This window comes from Polypterus senegalus, chromosome 16 (assembly GCF_016835505.1).
Source record: "Polypterus senegalus isolate Bchr_013 chromosome 16, ASM1683550v1, whole genome shotgun sequence".
Lineage (NCBI taxonomy): Eukaryota > Metazoa > Chordata > Cladistia > Polypteriformes > Polypteridae > Polypterus > Polypterus senegalus.
Genome location: NC_053169.1, coordinates 1,747,337 through 1,768,838, shown reverse-complemented (window position 1 = coordinate 1,768,838; position 21,502 = coordinate 1,747,337). Strand labels below are relative to the sequence as shown.

Below are 21,502 nucleotides of genomic sequence, written 5' to 3'. Positions count from 1 at the left end.
TTGCGCATGGATTCCAGACTTCAACGTTTTGGTTATCCGGCCATTAGGTGGCAGCAACGACATCCCGTGCGCAGCGCCTAATGCGAGAACCGTCGACTCTTTCCCAGAAGGCGCTTGTTAGTGTTCGAGTGGCGCTGTTGTCTGATTCTTGAGGACGTTCAGAGGCTGCAAAGGTATATTCTTGTTTATGTTCTTTTTTAAATATTAAAAATACAAGTTTTTGCATTCCATCCACTAGTAAGAAACGATAAGGCACTGCAAACCGATTCATTTGTTTGTATCGAAATCGATCGTGCGCACATCCTCTTGTTTTATTCTAGACAAACGCACATTGATTGCAGTGATGTTGGTGTTCAGTCATTTTCTTTTTAAATCTTATCTTTATAAAAATAAATCCCATTAGCCTGTTTTGCAGTTTGCATTATGTATTATGACGTTTGCATTCGTCAAAATACAAAGATATGGCGCAGAAGTTCTTACTTTGCATTTCGTAGGTCAAGTCTTTTGTCATTTAAAGAGACTTTACGTGAATGTCAACTTTAAACAATTTATTACGGAACAAGTGACGTCGTTTTATAAGGTTGGAGACTACGTAATATTATTTTGATCAGCTGACGATGCAAAGGTCGCTAAATAAAATAAAACAAAAGTAAAATAATGGCACGGAAATTCTAAAATCTCGGGGTGAAGACAATGGAAAGAGGCGTCCATCGGTCCGGTTTATAAGTAAATGAAAACGGGAAGAGTCGATAGCAAGGATTAAAGACGCCGTTGAACGTCATCAGAAAAACATGGAGTCTCGAAAATGGGAAATAAACGAAATGATCTGTGTGTGTTATTATATACAGTATATATATAAATATATATTTTAGAACACATTGAGGATTTAAGACATTCCGGCAATTCGGAGTCTCACGTTCTCGCCTGAGGCGCTAAATTTAACTTTTCAGTGTATTACGTAGTTGGGATAAGAAATATAAACTTAAAGTACCTGACAAACGTTGTGGGAACAACAGGAAAGTTTCATATGTTTGGTGGAAATTGATACTTTATTTATCAAGATACCTTTTGAAGTGATTTAGAAATACAGGCAAGACGTTTTGAGTGTCTCTAATGGTTACTACTGCTTGAAATGGGTAATTTTTAAATTTGCTATAAAGACAGAACTACACAGCCCCATTTTCAGCAATCATTCCTTCAGTGTCCTAATAGTCAAATCCCTTATCTTATCCTCATTTAGTCAATTTTAAATGCCGACTGGTTATTAGAGAAACCCCTGTAATTGCATTAGCATAGCTGTCGTCGTACCGTGTTGGCCATTTTGATTGTAGTGAGAAGTCAAGCAAAATGACACCTTTTATTGGCTAAAGTAAAAAAAAAAAAGTACAATATGCAAACTTTCAGGCATATTGTACTTTTTTTAGTTAGCCAATAAAAGGTGTCATTTTGCTTGACTTCTCACTATAAGCATAACTGAGATCTGTTACTCTGTTCACTTGGATTGCAGGGTATTTGCATTGCTAAAATCCAATTTTGAGTTTTAAAATGGCTGAAATGGAACCACTTTTTCAAGAAACCCGTCAGTCAGTTGTGTTTTTGTTTTGTTTTTATTATTCAATCATATGACAGATTGCCAGGAAACAAAGATTTCATACAAAGGTGTCCATGACTGTCTTGAGAGAAGGGGGCAAACATGATCTGAGCAGAAGAGGAAAAGACTGCATATGAGAATTAGGATTGTGGGAAACAAACCCATTACAGATCCTCAGTTGGCTTCTTTATTAAATAAACACCAAACACAAGTGTCCTCGGATGACTGCACGATGTTGGCCCTAGAGGCAGAATTTTAAAGAAAGTGGCAAATACAAAGAAAAGGTGAATAATCGGCAAAAGAACACAGGCATTGGTTGGATGGACGTTGACTGGAAAATTGTATTATGGTCATCATCCAGGAGTTGCATTCTCTCAGTAGCAAACAATACTGGCGTTTGGTGTGTATTTAAAGTGGAAGAAGCCAACTGAGGACCTGTAAGGTGTTTGTTTCTCACACTACACACTCTGAATGAAGTACTTGTCCTTTTGTGCAGTTATGCATTTTGGATTCCCCTTCTTTTTCCATCCTAGTTAGATTGAGTTTGCCCTCTTCTCTCAAGGCTGTAATGGACACCCTTGTTTGAAATCTTGATTTATTATCCTATCATTTTTGATCAAAATCATTCCAATAGACTTCAGTTTACAGGCATAATGATTTTCAATTCATTTTATCGCAACTTCAGCTTTCGGCATTCACGGTTTTCACAGATTTCTTATGTTTCTTGTAGTAATGTGAAACCCTTTTAGGATCCTGGCTTCGTATTTGTATAATAAAGATAAATGGTATCCTGATTTTTTTTTTTTTCTCCAGGCAAAAGACAACAATAATCAAGAAATTAGCTGAATGGCAAGTGAACAGGCCTCTGTGGACGATCATGGAGAGGCCACTCTGCTGGACCCAAGTGCTGGCAGTCCTGTGGGAGACAAATCCCCGTGTGTCTCTGAGAAAGAAGCACTGAAGGTGACTTGTGAAGGTAACGATAACGATCTTGCCGTTTGTGGTCAAGCCAGAACTTCAGATGGGAATGGAGATTACTGCCTTGCCCAGCGAACGTCTACAAAGAGAAAACTTGATTCGGAGGATGAACACGCAGGTTCAAAAGTTGTAAGTTAATAATTTTGTTTGGCCTCTTTTTATCTGTTGGCCTATATACAGCAAATACGTTTCATTTTGCACTTCTTCATTTTTTAATTATACGTTGTGGTTTCTCAGCAATCAGGTACATTAAGTGTTGGTAGTAAAGCAGTGAAGTATACATTTTGCAGTATTTCATTTTTTAATTGTGGTTTTTGAGCAGTGACATATGCATTATTAATTCAATCAATTTGATCTCGCTGTAAACCCATTTTTTCGTTATAGTGTTGAGGAGTTAGGTAAGGATGCCAGGCCATGCTGGGCAGGCTCCTGCAGATGCCCCCACTTAGTTTCGTAGTGCCAGTAGCCTCGCTTCCTAAACTAGGAGCCAGATCATCCTTGGAAGCCCTACACAGAGCGTGACTGTGACTGGAAATCAACGAAGATCCTGAGATCTGACACTGCAGCACTGCCAGTTTTAACTTCTATGTTGTCCAGAGTTTTGGAGAGATTCTACTAATAATGGCATGATTAAATTATTATGTGCAGTAAGCGCTGAATTAGGACCCATATATAATGCGGGATCATCAAGACACATTTCTGGAATTGCCTAATTTCTTTTAAACAGATCACAACCTGTGCCTTTTTTAAAAAAGTATGTAGGAAGCCTGTTTCCTGCAGAGGCATTAGCTCTCTTGGAAATGTGTTCTTTTAATATTGTGGCTTATTAAATAATTAAACAATATCATAATATACCAGAAAAGGCGATATCCCTCCCATAGTGATTACGGCGGTACAAGAATCACATGAGACAAAATATCTTTTAGCTTACATTTACTGACGTTTTACGCGTTACAGACGGGAGGCATATGGACAGACTTTTATCCAGGTGGGAATCTGGATCAACACAGTCAGCCATTTTCTCCATCCCCATGCTGGGAGGTTTTCCAACACCTCGTGTGTCGGCACAGCCTCGAAGGGTCTGGCCACTGTCCAGACCTTTTATATGGTTCTTGCTTCATTTGCTGGTCTTCTCCGTCTCCAAACAAGGGCTGAATTCCTCTCCCACAAAATACAGAAATATCATAGTGCTTACATGTCGATTCTCATTCTCCCAAGAAGGAAAGAAGGTGTGTGCTGATAGAGGACAGAAATACCCTAACCTGTGTTTAAGCTGACTATACAAGCCTCCAGTTGTCTTTGGCTATCTAATCCAATGCTTGGTCAGCAATTCTAACTGCTGAGCCCGTGTGTGCCACAGTTAACATGCACATGTGAATAAAACTCATAACAGTACTGTCCAGATACAGTGACATAAAGAAAAATGTAGTATTACAAAGCCTAAGTCTGTCAAAGAGTACCATTCAGGTGGTAATCTGTGTCTTTCCTCAGGCATAGTGGAAGAGTTTTGAACGGTTGCTTCAATTCAGCAGTTCACTCTGATTGACGCTTCAAATCATAGCGTGACCTTTATTTATTTATTATTTATTTTTTTGCCTCATATGGAAAACACCCCAGTGGTGGTTTTAGACCAGGACTTCTTAGGTGTCCCGTTGTTGGTTCATATTTTTAAAGTCCACTGATTTAAATTCACGCCTTTCAAAACAAGGTGAACAGAAATACAGAATTAAAACGCAACACCAGCTTGTTGGAAAAGTGGCATTTAAATTTGCTAACCTTTCCAGGTGGTAGTCTGACGTCCCTGCCACACTATTTACTAGATTTATAACTGTGGTTTAAAGCTCTAAAGTCTTGTTTGAGTTAATGCACTCTCGTATGTGGCCTGATCCTCATCAGGGATGTGCCAGTGCATGCTTGATTCTGTGAAAATAAGAACTGGTTTTGGTTGAGCAAGTGTGTTCTTCCATAAACTGCCCCTCTTTTCAGGTTTGTGCCTTGACTTGTGCGTAGTGCTGCTGACATTGGCACAGTTATACCAAGAATTGGACAAAGTGCACTCGCAAAATTGATGAATGGACTCGCGTAAATAGACGCCTGTATCTCAGTTGATAAGCAGTAACTCCCTCATATGGCCCAGTGTAGTCCATTACCTGGCTGTCTATGCGATATTACTATGGTGTTGGCTATGAGGCATTTTTCTTTCATTCATATTATACATTCACTGTATTGCTAATTTATTTATAACTTGTTATTGTAGCACAGAATGAGGTTCAGCAGGTCTTGATACCACATCACATTATTTAAACTCTGCGGCTCCTTCTCTGTGTATAAGCTGGGCTGCTGTGCTTGAATGTGGGTTGTGATGGACTGGTAATCTTCCTTGAGCTTCACTGCTCAGGTTGGTGTAATACGTAATCTGGTTTCAGAAAAATAAGTTATTTGATTTATTTTTGAAAGCTTTTTTTTTTTAAATCATTGTTCTTTTCATTTCTTTAAGCATTTGTTAGAAAACCATGGAGAAAAAGTGGCTACACACTATAACGCTCTAAAGGAGTGTGGACTTGAAGAAAGAAACCAGAGCCGAATCTTGTATCTCCGCAACTTTAATAACTGGCTGAAAAGTGTTGTCATTGGTGAGTTTTTATTTGATGTTTGTAAGAGCCATCCATCCATTTTCCAACCCGCTGAATCCAAACACAGGGTCACGGGGGGGTCTGCTGGAGCCAATCCCAGCTAACACAGGGCAGAAGGCAGGAACCAATCTTGGGCAGGGTGCCAACCCACTGCAGGACACGCACAAACACACACACACCAAGCACACACTAAGGCCAATTTAGAATCGCCAATCCACCTAACCTGCATGTCTTTGGACTGTGGGAAGAAACCGGAGCGCCCGGAGGAAACCCACGCAGACACGGGGAGAACATGCAAACTCCACGCAGGGAGGACCCGGGAAGCGAACCCAGGTCTCCTAACTGCGAGGCAGCAGCACTACCACTGCGCCACCGTGCCGCCCGTGTAAGAGCCATCTGCCATTTATTTAAGTTATATTAAATGCTTTCCTAAATATTAGTGTATAGTCTATGGGAGGTTCTTATGACCCCCACAAGTTGAATTGAATGGTCCTGGAGAGCCGCAGTGGCTGCAGGTTTTTGTTCCAACCCAGTCTCTTAATGAGAAGTCAGTTATTGCTGATGAAGCTCTTATTGCTCAAGTGACATTTTGATGCTTCATTTTAGTGGTCTCGCTTGTTAAGGTTCCCCACTTGGGGTAATGATCTCCAGCCAGTCTCCCCAGCTCACCCCAATGGGTCTTTTCAACTGGTGGAGATGCAGACAGCTGCGGTCGAACCCTCATCTCATCTGCATTCACCAGCTTCTGCCGGGATGCACAGATCCAGTTCTCTGTCTTTCCTTACACTCCCTTGGCATCTACCGGATCCCTAGGAGGCCTCACCAGCATCCTCGCTCTTAAAGACTGCTCAGTAGGGACACACCTCAAAGTATAATTTCTTTCGCTCCTTCACAAGCCCTCCGACCATACTGTTTCCTCTCCAACGCACTTGCTCGCTCCCCCAATGCTGCCTTCTGATTTCATTTCCATTCTTCCTCCCTCGCTGTCCAGCTCAGGCTCCTTTTAAATGGGCACAGGTGTTAATTACGCATTCCCGGAGTACTTACGAGGAAATTGGATAACCATTCTTACCCGCGTGTGAATGCGGGTTCACCAACTCCCTCAAACACTGCCACCACAGTGCCACACTCCAACACTCCAACTTTAAACACACTGTTTTTCTAAAACCTTGTGCCACCACAGACCTGTTGCATTACACAGTTCATCACAGTAATGGCACTTCACCAATATTTACAGCTCTGTGAGTGAATGAACAACCGAGTCATCACAAGATCACAAAACGGTCACCTGAGTGGTTTTAGAGTCACATAACTGAAGATGTGGATTGGGTCGGGTGTTGGGTAAAAGATAATCCTTTAAATCAAGTGGAACTTTTCTTGCATTTCTGGGTGTAAAATGTGTAGTCTGACACAGTGACATTGTATGTTAAACTACGAGGTTGCTGGTTCAGCATGCGACTCACTTTGTGAGCCAAACCAAGTTAATGAATCTAAAGAGGGAGAGAAGAGTATATGTTGAGTAAAATCTTGTAGCACACATGTAATAATAACAATTTACTACTCTCATGTAGTAACCTTAACCAGAGCTGCAGACATACAAGTAAATAAAGGAGAATGGCTCAGTTTAAGTCTCTGATTAAAGAGACTGTCTGCAATGAAAACCTGCAGCCAACACTGGAGTTGAGCTTCCACATGGAAACGGTACATTGCATGCACTTATCTGTTTATTTATCGATTTGACTGATTCTTTTCAGGAGAGATTCTGGAAAAAGTTAAGCAGAAGATAAACAATATATGTGTCTTAGATTTGGGCTGTGGAAAAGGTGGAGATCTGCTGAAGTGGCGAAAAGGAAGAATCAGCAAAATTGTATGCGCAGGTAAAGTTCTGCAACACTTAATTAGATTTGAAAAGCCTTTTAACTCTTCCTGCAATGTATTGTAATTAATTATTTTTCTTTTTTTGCAGCTTCTGAAAATTTAAGCAAATTTAAAGCAGTAGAAAATCCACTATCTGTGAAAATTAATTTAAATTATTTTGATGATATCTGTATGGCTTTGACTACCAGTATGCTAACTTTATTAAAATCCATACAAAGCTTCATTAAACTTTTAACCATGTATACTCTCAAAGACAAATCAAGGTTATTGCAATATTTTGTTTAGTTAGAATTTTATTCAAAACCTAACCTATGGAATATCTATTAAATATGTGTCTTGTGCTTTTAATAAGAAACGGGACAAACAATACTGAATTTCTTAGCCTTGGCAGGCTTTACTATACCATGAAAGTCAAATGACATTAAAGGGATACTCAACATTAAAATATATATATATATATATATATATATATATATATATATATAGTGTTAATTACCCCATATAGTTTGTAGCGGTCATGTTTTCATGGAGAATTGAATTTTTTTTTTTTATTATAAAATATATATAATTTTTTTTTTTGAAAAGTGTCTGTGTGTCCATCCAGTTACTGTGTGTCTTGTCACTCCAACAGATGGTACATCACAATAATTTATGGTAATAAAATACATTGCATTTGGCATTCAAACAGGTGCCACGTCACAAACAGTAACACTGCTTTGACAAATCCCATACTTGTCTTAGTGGTTGATTAAATTATATTTGCATTGCTTCTGTCTTTCCAACAGATGATACATCACACGCATATGTAGTAATGCATTTTATTAATCCAGGTGTTTTTGATGCACCATCTGTTGGAGTGACAAATGCAATGCATTTTTATTACTACATGCCTTACAAAATACGTTGCAATAGATGATCCACAGCAAACATTAACACTGAGATCTACACTGATTACTCAGATTTCAACTCCTCTTAGGGAAGGTGGGCTATGATAACCATAAAATGTCCCACATCAGTCCATGGCTTGGTGTAATGTCCTGTGGTGTCCACAAGAGGATGGGAATGTTTAATAAACAAAGGCGACAAGACCCACAAAGAAAGAGAGATGAAATGGCTAGAATATCGGATGAGCAAAGACAACAAGACGTGCCGTGATTTAAACAGATGGACTTACCATTGTACACCCATTTTAATAAACAGGTGTTGTGATATGCAAGTATCATAATAATATAATAGATGCAGCTATTTTCTTTGAAAAGAATACAAAGAAAACAAAGGAAAAATAGAAATGCAAAGGAAAAAAAAATCGTGAGTGGTCTCCCCTCGACTTTCTTGTATACTCAGATATATGGGGATGGATATTTAAGGAGTAAGCCGCAAGGCAATGATTATGTTTTTATATTATGTACATTAAAGAACCATCAACAACAAATCAAATTATAATATACTGAACAATTATTATTATAAAGGTAAAGTTGAATAAATCGGGCTCTGCAGCTGCATGAATTAAAGGTAAAGTACCACTTCCAGTCAGCGGAAATAGTCCAAAAGTGATAGAAGTCTACATTTTGTACTGAATACTAGTATGCAAAATTTGGTTGACCTAAGTGAAAATGTACTCGAGTTGTCATGTTTACATACACAGACACACAGACATAATTCCAAAAATGGTATTTTCGGACTCGGTGAGGTCAAAAATGTCGAGATTCATCAAGATCTTGAAATGGAATTTTTGCAGGATTCAACTACTTTCCCTATACTTTAGTATATGAGAAATTCAGGGAGGTCTAAAATATCGAGATTCATTTAAATCTTAACATCAAATTTTTGGATGATTACAATCCTTTCCCTATACTTCGTTTATGAGATAGTAAAAAAGCAAGATTCAATCCTCCACCTCTCACGCAGTAAAATGTTTCTGGTAATGCAGGATGTAATGGTGACCAACACTGGACAATAGGAAACAATATAAAATGTCCATGAAATCTCGCATTACTTGTGCCGCATAATCTACATGTCAAGTCATCCAGTTGTGTATTTGTGCAAAATGCATGTATTTTTTACTAAAATATTGTTAAATCAATAATTCTTGAAAGCGAAAGTAGTGCAAAACCAGGAATGCAAATCTCACTGAGTGACGCTTTTAAATTGGAAACGGGACTCTTGACCAATGCACAGGGGGAGAAGCAGGTCTCCAGTTCAAAAGTGCATTTACTTGTTTACTAACTCAAACAGCCTCACCATAACACTTTCATCTTCCACTTTGTTTGTTTTGTAGATATTGCTGAGGTGTCCATAGAGCAGTGTAAGCAGCGTTACAGCGACATGAAGAACAGGGGTCGTGGTAATGATCATATATTTGAGGCTGAATTTATAGCTGCTGATTGTACCAAGGTATGATTTATTTTTTAATTTATAATTTACTTTTGCAACTGAATTTGGGAAGGATGCATTTAGATTAAAAGAAAACCTAAAATGGAAGCACTCAGCACATCCAATATATAAATCTGAACACGTGTGTGTTGTGTGGTATGCACATTCACATTGTTTGAACCCACCTCTGATAAATTCTGCACAGATTCCACATTTGCACAGAATAAGACTGCAGGCTATGTTTCATTCCAGCATTCCCATTTGTTCAGAGGAAGACTGTAGGCTCTTTTTTTAGGAATTTTTTCCTCAGTGGGAACCTAGATATTTCCCAGGAGGCATTTTTGGGAAAAATTTGCTTCCCAGTGTGGAGTTTGCTCAGTGAAAGTTTGGTTTCAGGTCAAAACGTTTGCCCCAGGGAACTTTCGTGGCTGCACCTGTACTTTATTCTACCCCGCTATGCCAGGTAACATTGTTAATTTACCATAAAAATAAAACCTGATGCAGAAATAGACTAAGCTATACTATAATATTGAATACAAATATTTTTTGAAGAATGTTAGTTAAAAGCATTATTTTTCCATGTGATTTGTACGATAATTCAGTAGCAGTCATATTATGCAACAGTGTATTTGAGACAGATGCAACATCTAATATAATCGGTTTAACCAAATATAAAGACCTCATTATGGTAACTGTCCCGAAGCACTTTTAATGGTCTTTATATTTTATTGCAGTTTTATATTACTTTGAGTATGTCATTTCCATTTACACTCACTTACATGAAAACGAAAGTGCAGGAACAATGTCACAAGGTGCTTCAATCTTAGTGAATGCTAAGCATGTTCATGACCTCAAATACTTGAATGGGAGACCATCTATGAAAACCTTTGGTTGCTGCAGGAAGAGATGTTGGTGAGACCAGCAGGGGGCGCATACGTTGTGGTCTGTGTGTAGATCCAAATGCTCCACTGCAGTGTCAGGGACTCTGTGCTGTAATAATGATGCTGTCCTTTGAATGAGACCTAAAACGGAGGTCCTGTCTCTCTCTGGTCATTAAAGATTCCTGGGCATCTTTCGAAAAAAGTAGGGTTTATCCCGATGTCCTGGCTAAATTCCCCATCATAGCATAGTCTTTCTGGCCCCTTAATCATCCTCATTTTTAACTGAAATGTGAAAAACATCCATGTGGGGAAAAAAAAATCATTGTGTCACATAATTCACAAGTCGTATACACAAAATATGCAAAATGCATTCTTTTTTTACTAAAATATTGTTAAATAGATACTTCTGGAATAAGCAGCACATATCTCTCTATTATAATAAAAAAAAACTCAAGACGGGATCTTCTTGGAAGACACTTTGACGTCCCATGAGACTAGGCAGTGAGACAAAGGGACAGCTGCCGTACAGACTTTTAAATGATGGATACGCAGCTCGGCACCAGCAAACCAGCAGCTGATCCGTCCGCATCTCCTTAGCGTGCGTTCGGCTCCGCCATCACAATGTGAGCAGCAGAGACGCGAAGCGCGCCCCAGGGGGAGGGGGTCAGGGGGGTTGGGTGAGCAGAGCGAGCAGGGGGCTTTGCCCCCTAGTCAAACAGAATTGACTCTTTGACATGAAGATCTGTTGCTGCACCTCATTTGCTTGCCAGGAGTTCTGTCTTCAGCTCAAAAAGTGACTCTTGTGAGGCTTTAGTTTTCTCTTTATGATGTGTACTGATTATTCCGGTAGTATAAATTTAACAATATTTTTGCCAAAAAAAACATGCATTTTATGTGTTTTGCCTGTGTCTTGTATACAAAACATATGAATAACTGACGTGGATTATTCGACACGACTAATGTGAGATTTCCGCCATCACGTGGATGTTTTTCACATTGTCATTGCACAGCGCTATTACTATTGGCTTCTCTTGCATCAAAAACTGTATTTTTTTTTGCCTGCAAACATGAGTTTAATTTTCTTGTTGCTCATCCGTCACTACTTACAACATGGGGTAAGAAATATACTGTATATAAAAAAACAATAATTTTTGGGTAGAGCATTGCTTTAATCAAATTGTAAAATAGTATATAATTGCTGCAGATTTTTCAATATCACAAAAGTCTGTTAAAAGAAGTACTTGCTTCTAGTTCAGTGCATTAAAGAACGTGTTCCCATGTTGGAGTTGTTTCTAAAATTTGAATTTCAGTGTTCTGTTTACCTCCATTCTTTTTAATGTAGTGTTATTGATTTTGCAGCTTCTAGGCTAAAAAAAACACCTGAAAACAACAAACATTTATTTCCATAGCAAATTTTCATATAAATAATGAGCTCAAAGTGCTTTACATGATGAAGAAAGAGAACAAAAAGACAAAGTAAGAATTAAAATCAAAGAACACTAATTAACATAGAATAAAAGTAAGGTCCAATGACCAGGGAGGACAGAAAGAACTAAAAAACTCCAGACGGCTGGAGAAAAAATAAAATCTGCAGGGGTTCAGAGGCCATGAGACCACCTGACCAGCCCCATCTAGGCATTCTACCTAACATAAATGATCAATTCTCATGGAAGGACTTGATGATGACGGTCACATGGACTTCTGGCCTTTAGTCCATCAATGTAGAGACATCATGGTGCTTTGATTAGGTGATGGTGGCGCAGGACGCCACCACAGAAAACCGGAAAAAGAACAGAAGAGAGAGTAGGGGTTAGTACGGATTTTGGAGCCACCATGAATAATAATGATAATTAATTGAATATGCAGAGCATCAGGATTAAGCTAAAATGAAGTTCTGAGAAAGCCATGTTAAAGTTATGTGTTTTTAGCAGTTTTTTAAAGTGCTCCACCGTAACAGCCTGGCGAATTCCTATTGGCAGGCTATTCCAGAAGAAGGTTTGTTAAAGTCCTCAGATTAAACTTGTGCAATTTCTTACAAAAAGAGAAAAAATGTTTATTCATTATTTTAATTGTAGGTTAATTTTCATATGATTAAGTGCTGTAATAATTTTAAGAATTGTAAAATTTCTTATGCTCTGCTTATCATGTTGCAGGAACTTTTGGCTGATAAATTCAAGGATCCTGAAACGTATTTTGACATCTGTAGCTGTCAATTTGTGTTGCATTACTCATTTGAGACACAAGAGCAGGCTGAGCAGATGCTACGCAATGCTTGTGAGAGACTGAGACCTGGCGGCTATTTCATTGGTACAACTCCCAATGCTTTTGAACTAGTGTGAGTATCTGTTTCAGTGTATGTGGACAGAAATTGCCCATACTGGTGTTAGGAATGTTCTTCTAGACCAGGAGTCTCAAACTCCAGTCCTGGACGGCCGCAGTGGCCACAGGTTTTCATTCTAACCCTTTTCTTAATTAATGACCTGTTTTTGCTACTAATTAACTTCTTTTGAATTAATATTAATTTTTAAGATATGTTCCCTGGGATTTCTTCATCGTTCCTTTGAGTTGCTTCATTTCTTTCCTTAAACAGAAATGAAATGTGAAGTGAGTGAGCCAACAGAAGACCAATTAAGTCAGGGCCGCAAACTCCAACCAATTTCACTCCAGGCAGTTGCTCAATTAGGGGCCGAGGCTTGTTGCTAATTAAACTTATTCTTTAATTCCATGGCTTGTTGCTGCTCTCCTTGTGCAGTAGCAGCCATTTTCAAAATTGTTCATTTTTTTTTCTTTTTCTTTTCTTGTTAAAATGTTTTAGGGACCGGAACAAATCAACATTCCTGAGACCTCCACCTTTTTTATTTTCACATATTGTATGCTGGTCATGTTTTGGTTCATTTTGTGTATCATTATTGTTTGGCTGTTAATTAAGGAAAAAGAAACAAAGTGGTCTGAGTCTTCAAGAGTTAGTCAATTAAAATTCATTCAAAAGAAGCTAATTAGGAGCAAAAACAAGTCAGTAATTAGAAAAAGGGTTAGAATGAAAACCTGCAGCCACTGCGACACTCCAGGCCTGGAGTTTGAGAACCCTGCTCTAGAGAGCATCAAGCACTCATTTTATTAACGCTGAAAATGGGGCTTTTAATTTAACACCTGTTGCAGCCTGTGGGGCTCATTAGATGGATCAAAGAGTGAAACTGATGTTGGGGTATTAAAATTAATTTGGATCAGCACTTGCAATTTGTCCAGTTTATCTACTAAATAATAAAACACTAAGGCTCCCTCTGGGTAATCTGATTGGTCAATCTGGGTTTGTGAAGGTGAAGGTGAATTAGATTGCATGCTGAGATAGAGAGTCGCCATCAAAGACGAAGAGTGTGAAACTGGTCAGGAGGTAAGAAAGATGAATCATGGTTACTTGTAGGAATAAGGAGGTCTTTACAGGAACACGCCAGAGAGATGGAGCGGCAGTGAAGAGACGTTCAGACATAACACAGATACTGAGAAAAGGCACTGACAGTACACGTTGGGCAAGAGATAGCAAATATTTTAAAATTATTTTATTACCTGTCTTTGACAGTTACTGCGCGTAGTGCTTAATAATTGATTTATTTGTCAGAAAATGTAATGCAAATTTTATGTTGGAAAATATTTTAATACATTTGACTAAGCTTCAATGGATTTTTTTTTTTTTGGCTGTGACTGAATGCTTTAAAAAGCAAACGTTTAGAAAGCAAGTGACTGCACTGTCATGCTGAAGTGTATGTTTACATGCCAGTCTACATCCACTACAACTTAAAAATATGAGAAGTTTAAAGCACAATTTTTTGCACATTCTTATAGCTGCAGCACTAGCAGTTTACATTGCCTTCTGTGTTTTAGAACTAGACCAGTGTGAGAACAGATGTTAAAAATGCAACACAAACACCCACGTGAAGGCCGAGTAACTGCAACACTGGCGTTCCTAACCTGCTAAATTTATGAGGATAGAATTAATGTGGTGGTGGCAGTGCTGCCTTACAGCTCCCCAGTCCAAATCCCAGTTAAGGGCGCTGTCTCCTTTGTAATGTATGTTTGGTACATAAGTAACTGTAAATTTGTAAAAACAGCACAAGTGAATGTGAGTGTAGATGTCATTATTTTCAGCGTTATTGCTTGTATTTATATTACTTTTTTCTTATTTTATTTGTAATTATTGTATGGTGCACACAGCTTGTACGTCTTGAATACAACTAAAGTGTATTTTAATGAATATCGGTAGTGGAATAAAAGAGGCATTTCTTGGTAACAAGTTTCTCTTTCTCTTTATAGAAAACGTCTTGAAAATTCTGACGGCAATTCGTTTGGAAATAAGGTGTATAGTGTTACATTTCAGAAGAAGGGAGACTTTCCATTGTTCGGGTGTCAGTATGACTTTAACCTAGAAGGTGTAGTGAATGTCCCAGAGTTCCTGGTTTACTTCCCTTTACTTGAAATGTAAGTATTTCCTCCGCCATTTTTAATTCACTGCTTAAGGTTTTTTTTCTTGGGTGATTCTTGCCAAGCTAACTGTTGCAGGTGTTTGTAATGAGGTAGTCTTGTGGGGCCAAGTGCAGTTGTCAAGCAAGCACACATCTGGACGGCACTCCACTCATCTAAAATGTAGTGAATAGCGACGACATCCGCTGCTGAAAAGGCTCCACCCGCAGGGTTTCTTCCTGAAAACCTGCCTGCAATTTCCTCCAGTCCATGCACTTTCTATGTTTGGGGTTGTCTCGGTTTTTCTTGTGTATTGGACAAATTCATAAAATAACTACAGAAAGACATTGAGAGAGAAGTGGAAATTGAATAAAAGATTTGACACTGAGAGAAAATAGAAAGGTAAATTTTGCTGTTATAAATTCAGGAGCTCAGTAGCAGCACAAGGTAACTGAAGCTTAATGATATATAAATTTATCTTGCTGTCATTTTGACTGTTGCATCGTTGTATGGCATAACAGCAGCAAGTAGGGTTAAGAGAAGCATTGTGGTCTGTATATATAAAGTTCAAAAGCTGCAACTATATTAAGGTGTGGCATGTTAGATAATCACTTTAGTTTTTTTTTTTTTTTTTTTTTAGACGTGCACTGAGATATTGGCTGCTGGACAGCATTGTCTGTGGTTCTGTTGGAGTCATGTTAGTGTCATTAGGCACGCTGTTCACTGTTTTGAGCATATTGAGTACCGCAGTCTGCATCTTCAGCGGCTTGTCCTTAACGACATGCTTAACAGCAGTTGTTTTCACCGCCTTTTAAGTAGGTGGGACAGCACATTATTCAGCTCAAATGCATATTTTGCATTTCTTCATGCTGACATAGCTACTAATTGTTATAACTTCACATTGACTGGGCTGGTATAATCGTAGTTGAGAGCAACAGACCCCACATACAGCCAGTGGTACTTAACACTAACAGAGTGATGTCTTTTCGTTTTTGTGCTACCTTTGGCAGGTGCTGCTCATCCATTAGTTTATCTTTGCTAGCTCTCATGAAAGCAAGTCAATAGAGTATATTATAAGTTAGTAATACTGATGTTTATGTTTACTTCGAATAAATCCTGACACTAATCTCTCAAGTATTTTGTGGCTGCATTATAGGTTTATATTTTTATTACATACTTTAATTCACAGGATGGCAAAGAAATATAAAATGAAGCTTTTGTTTAAGAAGACATTTCGAGAATTTTTTGAAGAAAAGATTAAAAATGAGGAACACAAAATACTTCTAAAAAGAATGCAAGCTTTAGAGGTAAGTACAGCAGAGACAAAATAAACACTCAGACAGGCCAGTGCACAAAACAGACTTGTCTCATTTTGTTTGACTGGTTACTGGGAGCTAAAAACACGTCATTTCTTACCTTACAAACATACCCTCAAAAGTACATTGTAAAATAATGTGAGGATGGAGGAATCAGAGAATTTCTGGCTGCATCGTTTTACTTATTTATTTATGGCACTTCTTTATTGCATTCCAGTAGACTGTATTTTACCCCTCTTTTTTTGCACAGTGAAACTTATTTTTTTTTTAAAATACGCACATTTACACTTTTTTGCACCATAACCTCTATGTCCTCATATGCTGTAGTCTATCCTCACGTGTTAATGCTGAGAAAGGAGGACTTGTCGCAATGTACCAAAATACAGACATAATATTGCTTGAGTCCTCTGTCTCATTTTGGGATTCTAGTCTATCCTCAGCCATGGTTTATAAGTTGTCCCGGCATGGAATGGTGCCTGTATCTGCGGGCAACGGAGTGTGACACTGTGCATTCTCGGAACATTCTGTTCATTTTATTACCTTTATGTGTTGTAAAATCTTGTTTCTTGCTTGCTACATACAACACTTCTTTACTACAGTATATTGGTCATTCCCAATGGGGTGACTTGTTTTACTGCATTTATTAAATATATAGTATCATGTCTCTGTTTATTTATTTTGCTGATTAAATAGTTTTCTTTACTTTTATGTCTGTCCACATTTACTTTTGCCATTTTGCACCCAAAACACAAAAACATGTATATTTCTCTTCTCTGCTGTTTTGCTTTGGACTTTTTCTGTCTTTTCCCAGTTATAACTTCCTACTGTTTCTGGTAGCACTTCTTTTACTGAATGCCACACACCATCCTTTTGCTTATCTGTTAGCTGTTTATGTGCTATTGTGCTGCTTTAAAAATATTGTTGATTCCTGACATGGAAAGAATTTCGGTTGTCAATTGCTTCTAGCGTACCAATCAGGTTCATTTAGGCCAATAATGAATCACAAATTGTGATTGTTAATTGGGGAGAAAGGTTGGTGGTGTTCTGCACTGTTAAGAGGTTTTCACTTACCAAATATATACTCACGTGTACGTCGGGGTCTTGAAACCAGAAAAATCTGTCATAAATTCAGACCCCAAATTATATGCCCGTTCAAAAATACGACACTTAATTATTATTATTATTTTATTTTTTTACATCTTATTGCCTCCTCCAATCTCGCACCAGTTTCTCAGATACCTTGAATTTTGTTGCAGCAGCGATTTCTTTCGCCACTTCAACGACTTTTAATTAAAAACCAACTTCATACTTTCTTATGATCGAATGCTGCACCATAGTTAAAGGATGCTCTTATGATAAAGGTGTATGAGGGTGCGAGACACACAAAACAGTGCAAACCTTGCTTTGGAATAGTTCGGGTATTACCGTGTGGTCACAATGGCGCAATCCTAGAAAAAAAAAAAGTCGGTGTGCTCCGTGGTTACTCTCTCAGGTGCGCATTAGCATATCGTCATCTCTTGGGCCAATAGCGGGAGTTTTCTGCGTTCAACTTGTACGACTAACATAATAAAATACCAGAAATTATCAAGACTGTAAAATCAACCCCCAACGTATCCACGAGTATATACAGTAATTATATTTGTGGTGTAAAGTTTAATTAATGTACTTGTTTTATAGATGTACTTTTTTATATATGTGTTGTACATAGTAAAGGGAAATAAAAACACATCACTGTTGTTAATTTCCTTTTTTTTTGTAGGCATATTTTAATCAGTACAAACCCTTAAATGTCTCTCTAACATTTTATAGATTGCTTAAGCGTAGTGATGCTGTAATTTTGTGAAGGTAAAATAAAGTTTGTGAAAGTTGTTACAGGGTGTAATAAAGATGCTTTTTTCCTCCTTGATTTTTAAAGCCATTCTCTTCATATCAAAAGTCAAAATTGGGAGCTGATGCCAAGGAATACCAACATGCAGAGAAACACCTAACAAGTGGTAAAACAAGTGAAACTTTGGTAAGATTCATGGTTTGGGGCCTGTTTGGATGTGCTTTGTAGTGTGTTTTAAATTATTGAAGAGGTTATTTAGATATGATAATATGCTATTTTCATCTTCAGTAAGTTTAGATTGGATTAAAGAAAGGTGCACAGTGGTGCAGCAATCAACTTTGTGACTTCACAGTTCAAGGGACTGAATCCCACGTTCTGTCAATGTTTGCGTGGCATCTCCTTGTTCTTCCAACACGTTTGTGTGTCCTAATCTAACAAACTGGGACTCCTGGTTTCCAGTTTACATTCCCAAGTCATGTTAGGTTAGTTGGCAATTATAATTGGCCCTTTCATAAGCTGGAACGTTTCTAAGCACTAAGTCCTGAAATTTGTAGCAAAACAACTCACAAGAAGGAGGATCCATCAGCCTTCGACTTGCAAAACATAAAGGGCACACGAAGAATCTTTGTAAAATGAATTTATTTTCAAAAATGATCTGCAGCACAGGAAGCCACAAAGAGTACAAAAGGCCCAGAAGGAGTTGCCTAAACAACAAAGGCAATCCGAGGCAGACAAGTCCCAAAAACACAAATCCAGAAAGCAGAGTCTACAACAGATAAGTAGATACAAGCCGCGTTTGGCTTGTTGTGCAGGGTAAAGTCCTGCTTGCTGACCATAATCTGTTCCTTATACGCTCGGAGGCATGTTTGTTGTGGATCGAAAATGTTGTGCGCTATTGTTTGGATTTTAATCGCATATCATCCACCCTGTGAAAACGCAGTGCCCTCCTCCTAAATTTGTCTTGGCACCAACCTTGTTTTACAGTTGAGTTCATTGCTGCCAGTGGTACATTGAGTACAGGTGTACCAAGAGTCTTGTTAGCTGCATATGTTTATTTTTATTAATTAATGTGATATTTATTAGTAGACATTCAAAAGACCGTGTCATGAATTCCGATTGAGTGTACACTTGCAAACGCAATGTTGAAATTATGCCCCCTAGCGTTTTAGTCTATAGATTATTCATAAATGTTTATGAACATCTTTAAATTTGGTTCCATGAGGAGTTTTGACATGTCAGTTTTGAGCTTTTACGTTTCATATGGTTCATATTCCACCTTTTGTTTTTACTGCTTCTATCATACGGCATAAAAAATATTCAGCTTGTTTTTTTTCCTCTCCACTTTTAATTGACTGAGATATGCCTGTCTTTTCTTGTAGGGGACACTAAGCCAGTCCGAATGGGATGCTACAAGTAAGTAAATACGTAGGTAGCAAACGTGTGAATGCTGAAGGTTTGGTTGTTTACAGTACACATTGCCGTTAATGTAGTAAGGCTGAGCAATCTGTGATTCTAACTCGGACGAAAGCAAAAATATAGACATTCTATTCACAAGAAAATGAAATATAATGTTAAGGCATTGTCTGTCTTTTTATTAAACATAAACGATTTTAAACTTGGCACTATTGAAGCATTCTTTATCTTCTTACTTGGAGTTTGACTTGGACTTGTTTTCATGTTTATACTTAACTGTCTGTTGCCCAGGGCAGCTTGGTGGCACAGAAGTCTCTACTTTTGCCTCATGGATCCAGAATCCTAGGTTTTGGTCCTTCACCCAGGTCCTGTGTTTGTAAAATATGCACATGCTCCATGTCTTTCTGGGGTTTTTTTTTTTTTTTTTGCAGTCCCCCTCTGCTCATCCCAAAGACATGCAGGTTAAATTGGTTGGTAATTGTAAAATGGCCCTGTATAACTCTGTAAGTGTGTGAGAGCCGGTCCCGGGATGGACTGATGAACCATCGAGGAGTGATCCTGATTTGGGAATGTGTGTAGGTAGCATTATCAAGGCATCCCTCAATGTGAGGGGCCACACTTTTCTGTCACTGGCAGGGAGCTGGATTGGACCATCGTGTAAGAATGAAACACACTTTTCTGTTCTTGCACACACATTTCAAAAGTTGCCAACCCTGTCTTGTATCTCTTTTGTAGACATGAGGAAGGCTTGTGACTGTGTTCCCTGTATGTCGCTAAAGGCTTATAGGCCTGCTGCTTTAGCTCATCATTGCCAGCCCCCCTGTATGTGTGATGTATTGGCGTTCTTGATGTTAACTTTAAAGTGAGTTTTTGGTTCCAACAAGACAACTTCTTTTAGTTTTCTGTTTTCATAGACAGGGATGGAGAGAGTTGATTGTCTTTTGGGTTTCTCCCCTCATTTCACCATGATGTCCGTCTTCCTGTGGAGTGGCTTTTGCCTGATATTTTCACATGGTTGGACCTTCAGGGTTCGTTAAATAGAAGAATTATATCGGCTAAAAATAATGAGACAGGATCTTAATTTTTCGCTCACCCAAGGTTGGTGGGTTGGCGATCAAAAGAATGAGATCATGAATGTGAGTGATTGAAATGAGGGGGTTATAATAAGAATTGCACTCTGTGACAAGCTGAGGAGCTCAACAGTGTAGAAGGCCATGGGAGTGGGTAGGGTTGAGCTTGGTGACTGGTGAGGATGTCCTCTTGTAGGATATAAACCTGGCAGAGCTCGGTGGGAGGAGACCTGGGGCACCCAAGTGAGGTCACATTTACATTCACGTTTACAAAACATTTTAAGGTGGTCCAGTAGGGAAGGGGAAATCTAACAATGCAACCCTCTGTAGCGGAAGTGGGTGGAAAGTTTTCAAGTGTGTGGTAACAAGCAATATAAGGATGTTCTGTTTCATGGCCATTTTTGTAACTTCACAAACTATCCTGAGTTGCTTTTTTCTTTCATTCTTTCTTGCAGGTATATACTTGGTGTTTGCCTTTGAAAAGATGGAATAATTACAGGTGGACAATACATTTCTTGTAAAATTGTGTAATATTTTATTTTTGAACTCTTCATCTGTTATTTTCCTTAGTTTGGTATCATGCTTACAAATTTGCATATGTTGGATGCGAGTGAGCTCTATTAAAGATTTGGGGATAAACCAATTCAACATGACTGTCTGTTTATTTTAACGCCAGTGTTCTGCGCTTAAACACGCGTACACAAATGAAATATAATGTGCTGCCGCTCAGCTTATTACTACTTACTAAAGACAGTAACGGCAGAGTGCAAGATAACGTGCGGTGAATACACTTGACTTATAGTTTTCATATTCTTTCTCTTGTCTCTGTTTAGCATTCGTTTGCTCAGAGGTTGATGCGCTTGCTCCTTTCTGAGCAGCTCTTGTTTTCTCCATCATAGCAGCCTGCTGCTTCTCTTCTTTCATCAGCACCTTTTTGTGTTAAAACTGATTAAGTCAGTGTTTGTGTTGCAATTACTTGGTGCGTTTTTCTTAATTTTTCACTTAAGCTGCCACTTAAGTTTTCAATCTTCCTCAAGAATGATGTAAGATACGAAGAGGTAGAGGAAGTGATGGCGAAGGTGGTAG

The 21,502-nt window shown here is 38.4% G+C and overlaps 1 protein-coding gene across 1 annotated transcript; it reads left to right on the top strand.

The window, feature by feature from the left end:
- Nucleotides 1-73: 73 nt before the first annotated feature.
- Nucleotides 74-21,059, top strand: rnmt (RNA (guanine-7-) methyltransferase). The gene is made up of 11 exons (XM_039737849.1): nt 74-173; nt 2,405-2,698; nt 5,067-5,202; nt 6,957-7,079; nt 9,359-9,474; nt 12,488-12,669; nt 14,643-14,807; nt 15,979-16,096; nt 18,021-18,119; nt 19,313-19,346; nt 20,872-21,059. Exons 2-11 carry the CDS (start codon nt 2,438-2,440, stop codon nt 20,907-20,909), a joined length of 1,272 nt encoding a protein of 423 aa, XP_039593783.1. The 5' UTR covers nt 74-173; nt 2,405-2,437; the 3' UTR covers nt 20,910-21,059.
- The last annotated feature ends 443 nt before the right edge of the window (nt 21,060-21,502 follow it).